This window comes from Gossypium arboreum, chromosome 13 (genome assembly GCF_025698485.1).
Source record: "Gossypium arboreum isolate Shixiya-1 chromosome 13, ASM2569848v2, whole genome shotgun sequence".
Classification (NCBI taxonomy): domain Eukaryota; kingdom Viridiplantae; phylum Streptophyta; class Magnoliopsida; order Malvales; family Malvaceae; genus Gossypium; species Gossypium arboreum.
In genome coordinates, this window is record NC_069082.1 from 24062157 (window position 1) to 24083789 (window position 21633).

General features: G+C 35.7%; 1 protein-coding gene across 3 annotated transcripts; it reads left to right on the forward strand.

The window, feature by feature from the left end:
* The first annotated feature begins 5469 nt into the window (after positions 1-5469).
* Positions 5470-10102, forward strand: LOC108463101 (agamous-like MADS-box protein AGL30). 3 transcript variants are annotated; one of them, XM_017763044.2, is made up of 12 exons: positions 5470-5734; positions 6345-6530; positions 7430-7489; positions 7611-7629; positions 7763-7827; positions 7953-7968; positions 8083-8144; positions 8241-8337; positions 8557-8604; positions 8698-8825; positions 9077-9416; positions 9655-10102. In XM_017763044.2, the coding sequence occupies exons 2-12, from the start codon at positions 6346-6348 to the stop codon at positions 9664-9666; spliced, it is 1032 nt and encodes a 343-aa protein (XP_017618533.1). In that variant the 5' UTR covers positions 5470-5734; position 6345; the 3' UTR covers positions 9667-10102. The 3 variants fall into 3 exon arrangements, with proteins under 3 accessions (XP_017618533.1, XP_052880634.1, XP_017618534.1); XM_053024674.1 differs by lacking the exon at positions 5470-5734 and adding an exon at positions 5761-6121 and having other exon boundaries at positions 7433-7489; XM_017763045.2 differs by lacking the exon at positions 5470-5734 and adding an exon at positions 5764-6121.
* The last annotated feature ends 11531 nt before the right edge of the window (positions 10103-21633 follow it).

The following is a 21633-nucleotide window of genomic DNA, read 5'->3' on the forward strand; positions in this document are numbered from 1 at the left end:
CACGAGCAAAGATAATTTTACTATAATGGCTAATGAATGAAGAGTACAAAAGATGGAGATAAAAACTAAATCCCAAAACCTGAAAACAAAGAACTCTCAAAACGTAAACACAAAATTCTCCAAAAGTGTTATGAGTTCTAATGTTTTAATGGGTGTATTTTCTAAGGTTGTAAAAGAGCCTATTTATAGTCTAAATTTGTAGGTTAAATAATAATAAAATAATCTAAACTAATCAGAGTTCGACTAAAATAAATAAATAGAGTTTAACTGTGAGATTATTTCTCAAATTTGACTAAAATATGAGGCATACTCAATAAATCTCCACCTTGACTCGTATTTTCACAACGCCATCTTTGCTAAAGCCCGTCATGAGCCTATCTTAAACTGTGCAGGGAATTAACTGAGTTGAATTTGTGCTTAGAAGTTGGAAGATTTCTAGCCTTTGACTTGTGCATTGCCAAATCAAAACTAACTTGGGTCTGATTTTCACGAACACAGTGCCTTAACTTTTCAAAACCTACATCCAAAAGAAAACCTCTCTTCAACGAAACAGTCATACCTTTCAAACACAGTGCCTTAATGTCGCTTGACTCGATGTTGATTCTACAACCTTTCGAGTTTAAAATACTCAAGGTGATGAGATTCTTTCTTAAATCAAGTACATACCTGACATTTGAGAGTGTCTTAATTGTCCAATCGTTCATCCTAATTTAACATTACCAATACTGATTACGTTATTGAATGAATCATTTCTCATGCGCACAACTCCACCTTCAACCGAACTGTATGTGGAGAACCATTCTCTATTGGGACTCATATGGAAAGAACATCTCGAATCTAGGATCCACTTGGACGTAAGTTCAGAGCTATCGCTCATTGACACTAACAAGAAATATCACCACTTTCGTCAGCCAAATTAGCACCAACTACATCTTCCTCGTTACTTTCAGCGACCATTTTATTTCGTAGTTTATACCAATCTGTTTGGATGTGACCTAACTTCTTACACTAGCGACACCTTTTGTCTCGCTTATTTGATGATACTAAAAAAGAAGTTTGGCTATCTAACTTGCTATCCGAACCAAACTCATTGTCAAGTTTGTCTTTACTCAACAAATAATCCTTCACATCCTCGAATGAGAGGTTATTTCTACCATAAATTAGGGTTTCCTTGAAAGACTTGTATGAATCAGGTAAAGAGCACAATAATAGCATAGTCTGATTTTCATCGTTAATTTGAACCTCAACATTTTTTAAATCATTCAAAAGAGTAATAAATTGACTGATGTGGCCTCTAAGGTGCTCACTTTCGTCCAAGTGAAACTTGCATAGACGCTATTTCAACACTAAATGGTTAGCTAGAGACTTAGTCGCATAAAGAGTTTCTAACATTTTCTATAAGGCTGATGAGATTTTCTCTATCAATACCTTTTGCAATACCCAATTCGTGAGGCACAACTGGAATACAGATAGGGCCTTTTCATCAAGCTCTTCCCATTCTGTCTAATCTAGATTCTCATGCTTTTTCCCGATAATGACCTTTTTCAGGCCAGTCTGAACTAGAATTGCCATCATCCAAACTTGCCATAGATTGAAATTTGTGATACCATCTAACTTTTCAATGTCAAACCTTGTTGCTATATTTGAACGGGCTGATCTATGAAAATTGAACTAGCTCTTAATACCACTTGTTGGGGATTGACCTAATTAAACAATGATCAATTAAAAAAAGCAAAAGAAATTGAGAAATTGAACACACAAATTTAACGTGGAAAATCTCCTCCAAAGAGGATAAAAAACCACGGGTAAAGATAATTTTACTATAATGGCAAAAGAACAAAGAGTACAAAAGATGAAGATAAAAATTAAACCCCGAAACCCAGAAACAAAGAACCCTCAAAACGTAAACACAAAATTCTTCGAAAGTGTTATGAGTTCAAATCTTTTAATAGGTGTATTTTCTAAGGTTGTAAAAGAGTCTATTTATAGGGTAACTTTGTAGGTCAAATAATAATAAAATAATCTAGACTAATTAGAGTTCAACTGAAACAAATAGAAAGAGTTTAACTGGGAGATTATCTCTCAAAATTGATTGAAATATGAGACATAAGCAACAACTTGGGGGGAATGGAATAATAGTCCGTCTTATTCATTGAATGATAAACCATTCATTTATTTAGTTGAACGTAATACTCATTCAATGGAATAACCATTACTTTCTTATTACTTGTTTTCCTGTAATAGCTATTCTTTGGTATCACCAAAGAATGACTATTCTATGTAACATTAAATAACAAAAAAAAAAATTCCAGATTAGTCCTTTAAAACTTGGACTTAGAAAATATAAAAATAAGATATTTGAAATATTTTAATTTAAAATATTTAATTTCAAAATATAATTTAAAATATTTTAATATAATTTAATATAAAAATAATTATATTAAACATTTTATTAAATTATATATTATTTTTATTAAATTATATTTAATAGTAATTAAATTAAAATATGATTAAATTATTTATTATTATTAAATTATTTTAATAATAATCCTATTAAAATTTATTAATAATAACAATAATCATCTACCTAAAAAAATTTCTGCTAAGGGTACTTTGGTCATTTCATTTTTTTTGCTTTTGCTATTACAACATCATTCCCATCAACCAAACACAAGAATACTATTACAGTTCTATAACATTCCATTCAACTAAACAGTTGAATTATTGATTACAACTTTATTCCATTACAGCTCTATTACATTACAACTCTATTCCATTAAAACAAACCAAACGTATTGTAAGGTTTTTACCCAATTACATAAACCCAATTAAGTATAAAATAACGTTGTCCAATTTAAAGAGAATAAGAGTTTTACTTAATGGAAATTAAATCTTATCCGTTCATTAGGATACTTGATTAACGTATTGGGTTAAAAGTTGATCATTATAAATTGATCCTCCTTCTACCTATTATGGTTACACACACAAAAATACACATAAAAATTGTAGCCTCCATCACTAAAGGTTTGTGTAATTAAGGGAAAATGTCAAGTCTAATGATAAACTTGAATTTTGCATCAGGTAATTCTTAAACTTGAGAAAATTATCATTTTATAGATCCTAAAATTATTGTTTTCTGTAATATTAGGGTTTTGGTTTGCATTATATTAAGATCATAAAAATATTACCATATATGTGTTAGCAATACATTTTCATTTAAAATAACATATGAAGAATTACTAAAAATTATATTTTAGCATTATTTAATATGTTTAGGTTCCATAAAAAATGATTTTCATTATTATTTGAGATGTTTAATTATTTTTGGAATTTGATAGTTTTATAATTATTTGCTTTTAATAATATTCACTTAAATGTGAATGTTGTTTATCATTGTATTGTGAAATATTAATTCAAATTTAATGAGCTATTAAAGTAATAGTTTTTGCCGTGAAATTTTGATTCATATTTGAATGATAAATTATTTTATCTAATTATTCAATATTTTATTATAGGTTGTTTCTCTCTCTTTTTTTTCTTTACTTTCAAAAAGTCATTTAATTCTCTTAAATATTTTTTAAATTAATAAATTTTATTATAAATTAGATCAATTCCTAAAGAGTTTTTACATTAATAATATAAAATAAATAAATAAATACTAGAATAAGAGGATTAATTTTTACGAGAATAGACAAATGAAATAGTGAAATACTAGTGCCGCCTGACCAATCGGTAGCATCATTTTATTTAAAAAAAATTCGGGTACAACCTAACCAATCAGCGGCACTAGACTAAAATGTGATGATCTAAAAACCCGAGGGACCTTATATGCAAATTTTTCATTTTAATTGGCAGCTGAACAACCGCTTAAAAGGTGCTGCTTGATAGTATGTCAACACCAAACTTTAAAAGGGTAAATTGCACCCTGAACCTCCTTGTTTATTATTAATTTTTATTTTCTTTTAACACAAAAAAATAGTTTGGTCTCTTATCAATTAGTCTAAAAGTTTTTTCTACCAAAAAATACTTTTGTAAGTAAACCGATTCAACTCGAAATTAATTTTATTTATTTTTCAAAAATATTTATAATTTTATTATTAATTTGATTTACGTATTACGATATAAAATTATAATTATAAAAACATTAGAAAAATCTTATTTTGTATAAATTATAATTATTAATTAAATTTATAGTTTCCAAATATAATAAGAGAAAAGGAAACTACTATCAATATCATTAATCGTTATGTTTTAAAAATAAATAAAATTTATTTCCAATTGGAATCGACTTACTTACAAAATGACTTTTGAATCGGCCAATATATATATATTTTTGTTAAAGAGAATAAAAATTAATAATAAACAAGGGGTTCAGTGCAATTACCTTTTAAAGTTTGGTGTCGCTTATCTTGTTAGGTGGCACCCTTTAAGCGATTTTTCAGCTGTCAATTAAAATAGAAAATTTGCATATAAGGTCCCTAGAGTTTTTAGACCATCACATTTTAGTTTGGTGCCACCGATTGGTCAAGCTGCACCCGAATTTTTTTAAATAAAGTGGTGCCATTGATTGGTTAGATGGCATCGGTATTTCACTATTTCATTTGCTTATTCTCATAAATATTAATCATATTATCTTATTTTGGTATTTATTTATTTATTTTATATTATTAATGTAGAAAACCTATTTACTTAGAAAATATATATTTTATAAATTGTAAAGATATATTATTTAATAAATTAAAAAGAAACATGTAAAAATCATTTGCAACTCATGTGACTTGGGAGCTAATTATATAATATAAAAAATTCAACCTTATATCATATAATAATTAATTATTAAAATTTCATAAGGTTAATTTTATTAGATACATAAAAGGGATAAATATTAAAATTATACATAACTTTGATAAAATTTGTAAGGTTATACATCATCTTTAATTTGGTGCGATTGTATACATCAAATTTTAATTTTGGTTCAATTTTCACATTTCACTAATTTAGATTATCTATGTGGCTTGTTATCTATATGGCGCAATTCTCTATTAAGTCATGTGTAAATTTTTGATAAAACATTTTATTAGCTTAGAAAACAAAACAAACAAATTTAAATTATTTCCACTTGGATTAAGAAAAAATACACTTGAAAAAAGGATTTCTTATTTCCTCAAAAATCTATTTTTTAATCTAAGTGAAAATAATTTAAATAATTTATTTATTTGTTAACTTAATAAAATGGCACATCAATAATTTACGTATCATTTAACATGAAATTATGTCACACATAATAAAATTAGTAAAATGTGAAATTTGAATCTAAACTAAACAAACAAATTAAATTAAAAGTTAATATATAACATTACAAATCCTATCAAAATTTGTGTATAAGTTTTATATCAATAAAAAACTACTAAAAAAAACAAAAACAAAGTCAATAACCAACTTATGGTATAATATTTTGATTTTGCTAGTAAGATATTCTTTATCTTGTCTACACTGAAAAATCACTTAAATATCTTAAATAGATATTTTCAGATTTTCATTTATCAAAGTAGAAATATTTGGTGATATTCAATGATTTTAAAGCGGTAATCCTTACCAATGCTTAGTATCAAACGTACTGTTTTTGTTGTTGGCCAAAACTATCAAACCAATGCAAAACGATGCAGGATAACATGGTCAAAAACTGAAAGACAGTAGTTTTGTCCAAACAGATGTGAAGTTGAAACTTGAAAAGGTATGGTTATTTGATTTTTGATAGTTGTTTGTTATGGCGCAATGGATGGGTTTTGGAATTTTTGGGGGGTTGGGGGTGAGGATAGAGAGAGTTGTTGGTTCACGGTTGTCTTGACTAATCCCCTATTCTCAAGCTCGTTTCCCACGACCGCTTTTGCCGCTCACCCGGTCGTGTAAATGCAATCCTATTTCTATGCTCATCATCATATCACACCGCTCTATACCCATTTCTCTCCATCTTTCTTTCCTCTCTATCTTTTCTTTCCTCTCTTATCTCTTCTGTGCCCTTTGGTGTTCTCTTCTTTGGCTGAATAATCAACCTCTCCCCCCTCCATTAAGACGTTTGGATCATGCACTTTCAACTCGTCATTTAATTTTGCTCGTTTGGGTATGTTTCGTTTTTATCTGTTTTATTCATTCTAGCAAAAAGAATCCAGAAAGAAGAATGGGAAAATATTTGATCTTTACATGAATCTTATGCTGGGGTTTTTCTTTTTTTCTTTTCTAAGATAATCACATTCCTAATGTTTATTTTTTATTGTGCTTATTTCACAAATATCATTAATTTAAGGATATTTCTATGGTGAACATATTAGTATTTGAATATGCAGGATGGGAAGGGTTAAGCTAAAGATAAAGAAGTTAGAGAACACAAATGGCCGTCAGGCGACTTATGCCAAAAGGAAGCATGGGATCATGAAGAAGGCTAATGAGCTTTCCATCCTATGTGATGTAGAAATTATCCTCCTTATGTTCTCCCCAACTAACAAACCTTCAGTATGCATTGGGAAGCGTAGGTAGGTCATATTCTTAAATCTTCCTTTTGCTTGTAGTTCCCTTTTTTATCTTTTAAATTTTAGGGGGTTCATACTTTAGCTTTAAAGAGGATTGATTAAGCACCAAAATTGGTTTGTATAGTGCATTTAGAGGAAGTTCCATTAATATCCGAAGATAAATTCTCTGGTTTGCGATTTGTGGCAAGTAAAAATGACGTCATTTCTGGTGAAGTATTGTGCTATAAACTTCTGGGTAATGAATATCAAAGTGAATACATATTACAAGGGTGAAACGTCCAAGAACTTCGCTAATATGTTTTCTACTTGTTCATTTTTGTAATCAGATAAGTCAAGAGTTCATTACATGGTTTATTTCTCTAAACTAGACTTTAGATAGCTTGATGAATATGGTTACCTAGGCATTTTACATGGAAAAAATATATGGAACCACAGGTTGCTTATGGAAACAATGCTCTGATAATTTCTAGAATTTGATCTTAGCCAATGCGATTTTCAAAAGGAACAGACAGGTTTCTATTTTGGCAAAATAGTCGGGTACGGTATAAATACTAAATATGTGTTTCCATTCTTAAGAAGTGTTTATGTACGTAAAATCATCAAATAATGCTCAAATGATGCGAATTAGTGGTGGCTATGAGAGTCTCATGATAGGTGCAAATTATGCTAAGGTATATATGAGCTATTATCAAATGAAGTAAGCAATGTACATCCATACACGGTACTGATGTGAAGGAACTTGGATTGCTTAAGATTTCCTTGCACACCACTAATTTGATTCAGTGTTCATATGTAATGTACATTTTTTTTTGTCAAAGCAGTTTTGGTTGGTTTGATTTATGTGGAAGGCTATTACCTACTGTAGCAACATTAATATATTTTATTCTTCCGTGTGGTTTCAGCAGCATTGAGGAGATACTCGAAAAGTTTGCTCAACTAACTCCACAAGAACGGGCCAAAAGGTGCAGTCAAATTTTCCAAGTTCAAAAATGACGTTAATGATCCTCATACTTTTAAGAGTTTAATTTTAAACTTATTGAAGCGGAATTAACTCACATTTTAATTTCTATTTTCTTGGGACAGGAAGTTGGAAAGTCTTGAAGTAAGTTCTTTCATACAGTTATCTACCTTTTAGCAATGTTACCGTCTTTGTTTTGTTTTCTCTAACTCATTTAATGTATAAAATATCATCACCCTTATGAGTTATATAGTTTGTTTTTTCTTTGAGAGTCTAGGCACTGAAAAAAACGTTCAAGAAGTTGGACCATGATGTAAATATTCATGAATTTCTGGGTTCAAGGTACATGACAATCTTGTTTTTGTTTGCAAAATTACTCCTAGTTAATTTTATTTATTTAATATATTCTACAAAATGTTCTGATAGGGTTATGACTTTCTTTTTCTGCTTTCTTTCTTTTTCTGCAGTACGCAAACAATAGAGGTATGCATGCATGATGACCTGTGACCTTAATCTATTATGATAGTTTGAGATTCTTAGGCCATATTGTTTATCATTCTAATAAGCTTTTTGTATATCTGTAATTGCTATGGGCAGGATCTGACCAACCAAGCCAGATTATTGCAGGCTCGGCTTTCTGAAATACACAGGAGACTGAGGTGAAGGCCTACATATTTTCTAATGTTTTAGTTGTCTGATCCTTAATGTGCAACCTTTTGTCTTAACTTGAGCTAATATTACTATTGACTACTCAGCTGTTGGACTGACGTGGACAAGATCAATAATGTCGAACATTTGGGGCAAATGGAAGATTCACTGAAGGATTATCTGAATCAAATTCGAGCCCATAAGGTATGCCTATTGTTTCTCTAAGTAGTTAGATCTTTTACAAGAAGATGCGCTTGAGTTTGCTTAGTTAAACCAAGGCAAAAAGAGAAAAGAATAGCTGATGCAAGCAGTGGACCGATGAATGAAATCACATACTATTCATATTCTCTTTAAAAGCTCAAATGATGAATGCCAAATATGTTTTTTTCACTTAAAACTACCTTATCTACCTTCTTTTGGCAGGAAAATTTAGGAAAGCAGCAGCTTTTACCGATGGAATGCACAAGTCAGGTAAGAATGTCTGATGTGCTTGAAATATTTTCCTGCTCAGCTTGCTCTTTAAAGTAGCGAGAACATAATATCTTAACGATCCTTTTATTGCAGTTCCAAAATGAAATGCATGTACCTTTTAGAATGGGAATTGAGCAACAGCTCCAATCTCTTGCATGGATGGCTAATAATGATAGTAGATCCATGGCCTTGACTGAGGACCCAAATCTGATTCCCCCTAGGTGAGTGGAGTTTCTAGAAATATTTTTTTTGCTAAACTTTCACTGATACATATAATCTTGTCTTCTACAAATTGAAACTGAAATAAATGCCTACTTTTGGATGCGAACATTTGTTTAAATAAATCTTTTGTGAAGCATGAAATACATGTACAAGTCTCTAATTAGTAATATTTATATTTATTTATTTTTGTTACATGTATAAGTTGATGAAAAAGGCCCTGATGCATTATGATGTTGATTTGTAATTTCAGGGATGTGGAGTGTTCTGCAAGTTCCTCATTTGGAAGTTATTCGGGTTACTTCGGCACACCTAAAAGTTCTGAACTATCGAGTTCTGGACAAGAAAATGGCATCCTTAATGATTTGCAACTAGGTGGACAATGCCCCTTCTTCTCGTACGATCTTAGCATACTGAATGATCACAAATTCCAACCAGTGGCAGAGATGAACTTTCCGGAAACTCCTGTAGATTATCATGTTAACGGAGTTCTAGCAGGTCCTAGAGCTGGATATGACCCAAACCAAGGTAGTTGGGCTTCCACTTCTGGCCCTTGTGCTGTTACCATGTTTGATGAGCCATTATATACTGGAGTAAGTCTTTCGCCATTACTCTCATTATGCATTCAATTCTTGAGCAACATGGCATGTTTCACGTACTATTTTACCTGCATGAATGTCTGTACATTCACATATATGTGGACCATAGGAAGAGGCATGTGCACGTATGCATCTCTCATCTATATAATATATGCATGGTCTCTTAGATCCACAAACTGGAAATTGTATATGTTCTCGACATAATTCAAATTCATGTTATTGTCTGTTGCAGCAACTAAACTGAGATGCAGAAGAGTGATGCTACAATTCATTTCATCCACTAAGCAAACTATGGAGAACTATACTATACAATGCGGAATTAACCGAAAATCCTCAAAAATTGCCTAGACATTTTGTTATCACCAAGTAAAACTCGTACTCGGATGATGTGATGATAGCTCGACTGCACGACATATGGTTACCTTAATAGTGGTAAAATGCAGACCAAATGCTGCTAACTCCAATCAAATGAGGCACCACATTTCTGTATACTAATATATTTAGTAGTAGATTTTCTTATTAACTTATTTTTGTTTTCACCTTTTGATTACTAGAGTTTACTAATGGCGGTCACTGCCTTTCCTCAATGTCAAGTTTAAGCTGTAAATAAAACAAATAGCAAGACATTGATTGTAAATCATATGATTAACATATAAAAATGCACGACAGCAACTTCTTCACTGACTGGATTTTATACTGACGTAAAAATATGCATGGACTCAACAATGTTGCCCAGATTGGGACATCACAACAGCCCTTTTGTCCCCCACCAAGCCAAGCTGGACCAGACTAAATTAAATCACCTTTAGACTTTTTTCTTGTGAAATCATGTCATTAAAATTAATGTCTCTAAATCTTCTACGATCCTAGGCAGCGATTCATATCACATGCTGGCATGGAAAGGGCTTAATCGGGGAATATTCTCAGGACAAGAAAATCCTTGACGTGCTAACAGCCAGCATGGACAAGATAGCTAGAAATTTGTCCCGAGAAATATATCCACAGCTCAGCTGGATTTGAGAGAAAAGGGTCTCGCTAAAGCCATGTTTAAGAGCTCAGTTGTGGTGCAATAATTAAGGATTTAAAAGGGGATGCGCCCTGTTTTCTTAACAACATGAATCATGCAAAATTGAAGTTGGTGTTGACTTGTTTCGATTGTGACTTTGAGATACAATGCAGTGCAATGGTCCTAACCCTTAACAACTAACAACAAGATCATAAAAATTGTTTTTTAAATAGAATGAAAAAAAAAAAAATTTAGACAACTCAAAGTTTCCTTATGAGATATTTTGGTATTTGATAGTCATATTGAGCACTCATTAAATTTAAAGTTCATTTGAGTTAAACTCCCAAACAAGGAACACAATTCTCCCAAATTTGTTTTCTCTATTCTCAAGACTCCGAAGTTCTTCCACAAAGCTCGAACCCAATATATTATTTAAGGATATTGAGCTCATTACCACTCAATCCAACAAATATTTGGGAAAACTCAAATATTTGTATAATTATTTAAAAAAATATTTAATTGAGTAAATTATGATTTTAATTTTTGAATTGTATATGATTTATAAATTTAACACTTTAATTTGATATAATTTAATTTATTATTATTACTTAATCCAAATCAAATTTAAAAATTTGTTAGTCTTTAGAAAATAGTTCAAATAATGAAGCTAAGTTGATTATTTTTAATCACGAAGTAGCAAAAGAATTACTATTTTGATAATAAGCATTTCACATTCTAAATGACAAAGAGAATTTCAAATTTCAAGTTTATAAAAGGATTTGACATTAATTAAAAAAATTATTTATCAATGTTGGTATCGATCCGATTAAGCAACGAATAAGTAAAAAATAGTAGAAGAAATTAAGAAATTGAATACACAAATTTAACGCAGAAAAATCCCTCCAAAGAGGATAAAAAACCACGGTAAAGATAATTTTACTATAATGACAAAAGAACAAAGAGTACAAAGATGGAGATAAAAACTAAACCCTGAAACCCAAAAAACAAAAAACCCTCAAAACGTAAACACAAAAATTCTCCAAAAGTGTTATGAGTTCTAATCTCTAATGAGTGTATTTTCTAAGGCTGTAAAAGAGCCTATTTATAGGCTAAATTCATAGGTCAAAAAATAATAAAATAATCTAGACTAATTAGAGTTTGATTGAAACAAATAAACAGAGTTTAACTGGAAGATTATTTCTCAAATTTGACTGAAATAGGAGTTATACTCAACAAATCTCCACATTTACTCATATTTCAACAACGTCATCTTTGCCAAAGCCTGCCACGGGCCTATCTTGAACTATCCAGGGAATTAACAAAGTTGAATCTATGTTTAGAAACACGAAGACTTCTAGCTTTTGACTTTATACACTGCCAAATCAAAACTAACTCGGGTTTGATTTTCACGAACACAGTGCCCTAACTTTTCAAAACCTGCATCCAAAAGAGAACCTCTCTTCAATGAAACAGTCATACATTTTTTCCTCCTATGACCAAGTTGCCTCTGTTCCAAACGATTTAACTTCGACTTCGTAATGGGCGAGGGACGTCTGGTTTCACAGGTCACTGTAGAACCTTCTAGAATATAAAGATTGTCGGTCCTTTTACCTTTTAACAAAACGAGAGCTCCACGAGATACCTTAATGCCGCTTGACTCGATGTTGATTTCGCATCCTTTCGAGTCTAAAATACTCAAGGTGATGAGATTATTTTGTAAATCAGGTACATACCTGACATCTGAGAGTGTCATAATCGTCCCATCTTGCATCCTAATTTTAATAGTACCAATACCAATTACCTTATTCGATGAATCGTTTCTCATGCGTACAACTCCACCTTCAACCGAATTGTATGTGGAGAACCATTATCTATTGGGACACATGTGGAAAGAACATCCTGAATCTAAGATCCACTCAGACGTAAGTTTGGAGTTATCACTTGTTCACACTAACAAGAAATCGTTACCGCTTTTATCGGCCAAATTAGCACCAGCTACATCTTCCTCGTTACTCTCAGCAACTCTTTTATTTCGTAGTTTTTAACAATTTGCTTTGGCGTGACCTAACTTTTTACAATAGCAACACCTTTTGTCTCGCTTCTTTGATGCTATCAAAATGGAAGCTTGCCTATCTGCCTTGCTATTCGAGCCAAACTCATTGCCGAGTTTGTTTCTACTCAACAAATGACCCTTCACATCTTCGAACAAGAGTTTGTCTCTTCCATAAATCAGCATCTCCCTGAAAGACTTGTATGAAGGGGTAAAGAGCACAATAATAGCATAGCCTGATCTTCATCGTCAATCTGAACCTCAACGTTCTTTAAATCATTTAAAATAGTAATGAATTAACTGATTTGATCTCCTGATTTGATCTCTAAGAAGCTCACCTTTGTTCATGTGAAACATAAATATACGTTGTTTCAACACTAAATGGTTAGCTGGAGTCTTAGTCACATAAAGAGTTTCTAACCTTTTCCACAAGGCGAATGATGTCTTCTCTATCAATACCTCTTGCAATACCGTATTCGCGAGGCACAACTAGATTGTAGATAAGGCCTTTTCATCAAACTCTTCCCATTCTATTTGATTTAGATTCTTAGGCTTTTTCTCGGTAACAACCTTTTTCAGGCCGGTTTGAACTAGACTTGCCATCATTTGAACTTGCCACAGGTTGAAATTTGTGACACCATCGAACTTCTCAATTTCAAACATTGTTGCTACCATCTCTGAACGAGCTGACCTACGAAAATTAAACTAGCTCTAATACCAATTGTTGGAGGATCGACCTGATTAAGCAACAAACAAGTAAAAAATAGCAGAATACATTGAGAAATTGAACACAAATTTAATGTGGGAAAATCTCTCCAAAGAGGAAAAAAAACCATGGCCAAAGATAGTTTTACTATAATGGTAAAAGAATGAAAAGTACAAATATGGAGATAAAAACTAAACCCTAAAACCCAAAAAACAAAGGACCTTCAAAACGTAAAAACAAAAATTCGCCAAAAGTGTTATGAGTTTTAATCTCTAATGAGTGTATTTTCTAAGGTTGTAAAAGAGCCTATTTAGTGGATAAATTTATAGGTTAAATAATAATAAATAATCTAGACTAATCAGAGTTTGATTGAAACAAATAAACAGAGTTTAACTGGAAGATTATTTATTAAATTTGACTAAAATAGGTGTCATACTCAACAACCAATGATAGTCTTTCAATTAATATATAGCTAGTGTGATTTTCTATATATGCTTTACCTAAGGTTAATTATTTTTGAACTAAATAGTTAAAATTTAAAAGTTACAATATGATTCAAGTTTTTGTTCTCCTATATATTTGGAATTTAATCTCCAATTTTTATTTTCAAGAATTTAGTCCTCTATTTTTGAATTTTAAAATTCAAGTCCAATTATTAACACCATTAAAATTTTTCTGTTGAATTTGTTGGTATGACATTCTAAAATTTAAAAAAGTATTCAATTAGTAATCATGTCACAAAAATGACATTATAATGTATTTGAATTTAACAAAAAAATCATGATGTTAATAGTTCTTTAAATTTACGTCAATATTTTAATTAGAATAAAATATTTAAACTAAATAATCACATTATAAACATTGAGGTAACAAATTATATAAAATATTCAAGTTGTAACACCCCAAACCCGGCCTAGACGTTATGACCGGATCTGGTGTGCCACATCGAAGCATTCAAAACATTCCGTATTACTTAGTTGGAAAATCTTAGTTGGTGATTGTAAAAGACACTTTTAAAAGTAGGTTAAAGTGAGCGGAAGCCGTGCACCGGTAGGAAACCAAGAAGGAGAGGAGGTGAGTCCGTCGGATCGCTAAGTACCAAGCTCCTTCGGATCCAATCCTAGACATGCACACGCCATTGCCACACTCTAACATCTCGTATGATTTGGAGAAAACCTTTTGGTTATGTCTCATTTTAAGAAAATGATTAAGGTTGAAAACGTTTCTTTGAAAACATTTATTTTCTTGGAAAAACATTTACTTTGCGGAAACTTTGCGTGTCATCGTGATCTTTTAAAACAAGTAATTTTTATAAAACGAACCCTAGTGCTAACCAGTTTAATAATTCCCAAAATAAAATTAATTAAAAAGAGCGACCTTATTACAACTTTGAGCACAATAAAATAATCCAAATTAAATGCTAAACTTATTTAAAATCGGCAATCAATCTTCGTGGCCACTCTGAATCCCTTGATTCCAAGTCCACCAACTAGGGCTCACTGCAAGGATGGAAGAGGAAGGGTGAGTTTGGGAAAACTCGATGTATCTGAAACCCATCCAAAGCCCAAATCAGCTTGAGCCCATTGGGCCTAAGCCCTATTCAGATAACGATACAGTGGACCGAAGCCCTTTTCGAATACGATAGCAAGGCCTTAGCCCTTTTAACATAACAAGTATGGCCCATAGGCCTAGTTGATAACATATGTAACAATATCGATAATGAATGCAAGCCCAACTGGGAGACTACTTAACCCACCAACCGCTACACCGCCTGTACCAGCCCTACACTCTATGTGGGAATATCTCAACCCACCCACCCTACACTCCACAGTTAAAGACAGCAGCTCAATTATCGATCGATTGAGGCAAAGCCTCCGAAGACGTGGATGAACCACATTGATACTTCCTCCATCAATACCCCAATCCCATGCAAGCAGATATTAAGAAATGCATATCATGTAAAATACAGTATTAATCAATCATGCAGTTTAACCAATTTAAACCCTAGGGGTATTTCGGTAATTATACTCTTTAGGGGTAATTTCGTAACTTACGCAACTCACGCAAGCTACTTGATAATTTTTAGCAGTTTTATGCAATTTGGTTCCACCATCTAACTAACATGCTACTTTGCCCATATTTTACCCATATTGGTCCGTAAGCCCATTGGGCCCAATTTTGGCCCATCGAGGCCTCTTTTTCGAAATACGCTAAAATGTCACACGAACTTACTTACCACTTTGCGGTGCTAGATCTAACAATTACTCTATGTCTTAAGAGCATTCGCATACTCACAAGCCTATGAAATGCGGAATTTGGCATTTCGACTTTCTCGAATTGAACTAAGGAAGGGGGTTCAGACACACACGATTCATGACGATCGCTCTTGAGATCTCTTCGATATCCTACAATTGATTAGCACAGTGCTTATTTACAAACTATAATCACTAAATTCCAAAACTTACTCACCCATGATCGAACCATGTCCCTAAAAGCCTTTGAAACCTTACCTTTTTGTCAAAATCGATAGCTAGCTCCGAATTCGATTGCTCCAATGATTCACGCTTTCAATGCAACACTTAAGAAGACTCTAATCATTGAGAGAAAACATTAGTTACAAACCCTTAAAGCCTTATGCTCAAATCGACAGCCTCCCTAATTTTTAGGGATTTCGACTTTTCCTAACATCGCAAAATAAGAACAGATCCGAGATGATAAGTACTTACCCTTACTCCTACTTGATTTCCACGCAATCCGGTCAGATTTATCCTTAGAACAATGGTAAAACCGAATCCGGGAGTTTGAAGAAGTTTCGCTATAAGCCCCTAAACCAAATGGTACTTTCGGCTTTTGGGTGGTGAAGAAGATGATAATGTGGAACTATAACCTTGAAGTAGAATTGTCTGTCGGTATCTAGGATTAAGAAAAGATAATCGTAGATTAATAAAAACAAAGAACATAGAAGAACCTGGCTTTGAAGAAATCGGCACAAGTAGTGATCACAGGTTTTCGGCTTTTGTGATTTGGCAAAAGTATTGATGAATAGCAGGTATGATGAATAGTTTTGAAGTAGAAAATAGAAGAAGAAGAATAGGGAGGTGGTAGTTTTGGCTAGAGAGGAAAAGAGAGGAAAAACAGCCCTAAGGTGTTAAAGCAGAAGAAAAACGGCACCACTCAATACCCTAAGTGCCGAAATACCAACCTAATACCCCCTGCCGATTTTCCCTCTTCAATTCCCATAATTCGGCCAACTCCTAGCCTCATCCAAATCCTTAAATCTCTCCCTTATCCCTCCTTAATCCAAGCATTTAAACCGATCCAACTCTCTTCTAGCAGAATCCACCTGAACTCTAACACTTACCCCTCCTGCACTTAAAAATAAATGCATCTATTTGTCAACATAGGGAATCGATCCCATGCCTTCCCCACTGCTCCACACGCCACTTTTCTAGGAGCCTAGTGGCGTCACCCTTGCCACTTTACCAAGGCTCTTTTTGTGATGCAATTTACCCACAACTCTACTTAAGGGCCACTTAGCCAGAACCCCTAACTCCTAAGTCTAAAATTTCAAAATTCAACTGGGTTTTGGCCAACTCATGGGCCTTCCATAAGCCCATTTACTTACTCAAAATATTAATTTCACATCCAAATACAATAATTTAAAGTCTTTATAAAATATTGAAAACCACGAATAAGTCCGAAAAATTAGGATGTTACAACTCTACCCTCCTTAAAGAAATTTCGACCTCGAAATTTTACCTTATCAGAACAGTTGAGGGTACTGTTGACGCATAGCCTCCTCAGTCTCCCAAGTAGCTTCTTCTTTGCCATGGTTTCTCCAAAGTACTTTCACTAGTGGAACTGATTTCCTTCTCAACATCTTGACGTCACGATCAAGTATTTGCACAGGTTCCTCTTCGAAAGTTAAATCTGACTGTACCTCGATTTACGCAGAATCGGTATGATATGAGTTGGGTCGATCGATACCGCCAAGATGGATACATGAAAATGTCGTGGATACGATGCGATTCGTGGTAACTCTAGTGATAAGCCTTTGGTCCAACCCGCTTAACAATTCGGTAAGGCCCAATAAACCGTGGGCTCAACTTACCCTTCTTACCAAATCCCAAAATTTTCTTCCAAGGGGAAACCTTCAAGAAAACCATATCCCCAACAGCGAACTCAATCTCTTTGCGCTTCAGATCCGCATACGACTTCTGTCTATTCGATGCCGCCTTTAACCGTTCCCTAATCAGCCTAACCTTGCTTTCAGTGTCTGCCACCAATTCCGGTCCAAGCACTCGTCGTTCACCCAACTCTGTCCAACACGTCGGCGTACGACATCTTCGCCCATAAAGCGCTTCATATGGTGCCATGTGAATACTTTCTTGATAGCTGTTATTGTACGCAAACTCCGCCAATGGTAAGTAGTCTTCCCAACTTCCACGAAAATCAATGATACAACCCCTCAACATATCCTCCGAACACGAATAACCCTTTCGATTGTCCATCATGCGTGGGTGAAAGCGGTGCTAAAATCCAATCGTGTACCCAACGCTTCGCAACTTCCGCCAAAAGCGAGACGTAAACCTAGGGTCTCGATCGATATTATCGACACGGCACCCCATGCGGTCGACTACCTCCGCCACATATAACTTGGCCAACTTTTGCGGTGAGTAGTCGGTGACGAACAGGTATGAAATGACCAGATTTTGTTAACCTATCCACAACTACCCACACCGAATCTTTCTTGGTGGGTGTCAAAGGTAACCCACTCACAAAGTCCATTGTTACTCTCTCCCACTTCCATAGTGGAATTTTCACAGGTTGCAGTAATCCCGACGGCAATTGGTGCTCAGCCTTAACCTGCTGGCACGTCATACATTTCCCAACAAATTCAGTCACCTCTCGTTTTAATCTGGGCCACCAGTACACCTCTCGCAAGTCTCGATATAACTTATTCCCTCCAGGATGCATGGCACAGAGTCCACCATGAGCCTCTCTTAGAATTAACTGCCTCAATTCAGGGTCATTAGGAATACAAACCCTTCCACGAAAGCACAGAACTCCTTCAGTGTTCAACTCAAAATCCTCGTTCTCACCACTCTTAACTTGCTGGAACCGAAGAGCTAATGAATCGTCGTTCAACTGTTTTTCCTTAATCTGCTCAGTCCAAGTAGGCTTTACTTGCAGTTCTGCCAACAAGCTTCCATCGTCGTATAGACTTAATCGTGCGAACAAGGCTCTCAAATCAGTAACTACCCTTCGACTCAAGGCATCCGCCACTACATTAGCCTTTCCTGGGTGGTACTCTATCGAACAGTCGTAGTCTTTAAGCAACTCCACCCATCTTCGTTGCCTAAGATTCAACTCCTTCGAGTCAACAAATACTTTAAGCTCTTATGATCGTGTATATGATGCACTTTTCCCCATATAAGTAGTGTCTCCAAATTTTAACATAAAAATCACCATTGCTAGCTCCAAATCATGCGTAGGGTAATTCACCTCATGAGCCTTAAGTCGTCGCGATGCATAGCGACCACCTTGCCCTCTTGCATCAAGACGCCACCTAACCCCACATGCGACGCATCGTCAGATCTGAGAAAGTCCTTCCTGACACCGGTTGAATCAACACCGGCGCTTCGGTCAATACCTTTTTCAATCGATCAAAAGCTTTTTTTGTTTCTCGGTCCGCACAAATGGTACTCCTTTCCTTATGAGTTTTGTCAAGGGTGCCGCCATCACCGAGAAACCCTCCACAAACCTTCGTAGTAACACCGCCAACCCTAGGAAACTCCGAATTTCCGATCATCGACCTCGGTGGCTTCCATTCTAGAATCGCTTTAATTTTACGAGGATCCACCTTAATCCCCTCGGCAGAGACCACATGCCCTAGGAAAGTTACCTCCTCAACCGAATTCGCACTTCTGAATTTCGCATAGAGCTCCTTTTCCTTAACACTTGCAAAGACAATACGGAGATGCTCATCATGCTTCGCCTCCGTTTGAGTATACCAAGATATCGTCGATAAAGACGACTACTGAACCGATCCAAGTAAGGTTGGAATACTCGATTCATCGATCCATAAAAGTCTGCAGTGCGTTCGTCACCCAAAGCGGCATGACCACAAACTCATAATGTCCATATCGAGTTCGAAATCTCTGTCTTATGAATATCCCTTCTTTACCCTTAGCGATGGTATCTAGAACGAAGATCGATTTTGGAGAATACGAAGCTCCCTCGATTGATCGAGCAGATCGTCAATCCTTGGTAGTGGATACTTATTCTTAATCGTCGGTTTGTTCAATGGCGATAATCGATCACATGCGCATCGTTCCGTCCTTTTCTTCACAAACAGACCGGTGCTCCCCAAGGAGACACACTAGGCCTAATGAAGCCTCTATCTAACAACTCTTGAATTTGAGCCTTGGTTCCACCAACTCCTTGATTGCCATCCTATAGGGTGCAATAGATCTGGAGCCGTTCCGGGCAACAAATCGATTCCAAACTCAACTTCCCGATCGAGAGGTAATCCAGAAGCTCTTGGAAAAACATCCCGAATTCCCTAACAGATTCGATGGTCTCCACAATCGAGATCCTCGATTTCACTTGGCTCACCAAAGCCGATATGCCTCGCACCCTTGCGCATCGGTTTCTCGACCCTCAATGCGATACTACATTGGATAAGTAATCCTTCGTTCTCCAATAATCATTACCTCTTCATCATTGACGATCCTTAACACCATCCTCTTAGTTGCACAATCTAAAGTTGCCTTATGCCCGGTCAACCAATCCATCCCTAGTATCAAATCGAATTCTTCAAGCGGTAACTCCATCAAATCCCCACGAACATCCCGCTTTGAATCTCCGAGGCACCTTCTTGAAGAGTTTTCTACCTTAACCGACCGACCTAAAGGACTTATCACGACACCCACATACAGTCTCCTTGAAGTGCACACCCAGTGCCCTAGAAATGTTATATGCCACATATGAATGGGTTGATCCCACATCAATCAGAGCAGTATAAGGTACACCATAGATAAAAAACGTACCAGTTATGACATCAGGTACGTCACCCTCCTCGCGGCGACGAGCAGCATACACCAAAGCTGGCTGACGAGCATCCGCATTACCAATACTCCGGCCGGGTGCCCCACGTCCACGGCCATTACCACCGCGACCTTGTCCACAACCTCTTGGCAGCGGCGATCCATCCTTCACAGGTTGAGCCGGTCGCACAGCCCCTTGTTTGGCCACCTGAGCCTGAGTGGCCCTCCTAGGACAATCCTTAATCCTATGCTCCTTAGACCCACAACGAAGACAAGCTCCAGACCGCTTCCAGCACTCTCCTTGATGCATTCTGCCGCAATCTCCACAAGCTTGCAGTCTACCCGTGTTCACTGGAACTGCTCGAACCGGTTCCTCCACCCTAGCTCTCTTAACATTTCGATTTGCGGACTACCGGTCCAAAGATCCCTCCCGAATCGATTCCGATCCTTATCACGATTCCTCCGTTCAGTTTGCTTCACCTCCTCGGCTATCTTAGCCTTCTCTACCAGTGCAGCAAAATCTCGTTCTCTCTGCGGAGCTATGAGCATCCTTAACTCATCTCTGAGGCCATCCTCAAAACGAACGCTGCGCCAGATTCGATGGAAACGATGCCATTAGCATACCGACTCAATCGTAGAAACTCCGCCTCATATTCAAGAATGGTCTTATTTCCCGAGTCGATTCAAGAACTCCTTCTGCGTGCATCCACATAGCTAGCTCCAACATATTTTGCCTTAAAGGTCTGTTTGAATAGCTCCCATGTTACCTCTCTCAATTTGGGGTACCTCTCTCACGATAATCCACCACCGATATGCTTCATCCCGAAGAACGAAACCGCCCTTTCAACTTCATTCTCTTGGCGATCCAGTCATCCATGATCCGCTCGGTGGCTTCCAACCAAGCTTACCACATTTGGGGCCACTCCAGACACGCCCTAAAATCTCGGCTCAGTTATTCAAGTCGTTGAAATGGACCCCTATTCATGGGCTGACGTTAGCTCGGCCACCCTTTCCAAAACCCTCAACATGGCCTGAGACAAAGCGTCATCCCCTGCGGCCCGATCATACGGCCCATTTTCATTAACCGGTGGTAGACGTACCTCGCCAGCTAGCATGTGTTCGGATGACGCAGATCCAGCTTGAGTGCTACCTCGGCCTCGACCACGGCCTCTTCCCGAGTAGCCCTTGTACTCATAACAATTTATCGACACGAATTTTATGACATTAGTGTCTTGGTTTCACTATTTATTACGAATGTCTTATGAACAGATAGAGTTTGAGTTATTTTCGCATAATCACAATTTAGCTACGGTCCCAGCTTTTGTAGCCCTAATACTACATTATCAATAGCACTATCTCTAAGGCTCAATACTATCTACGATATTATTTCCGGTCAGTTC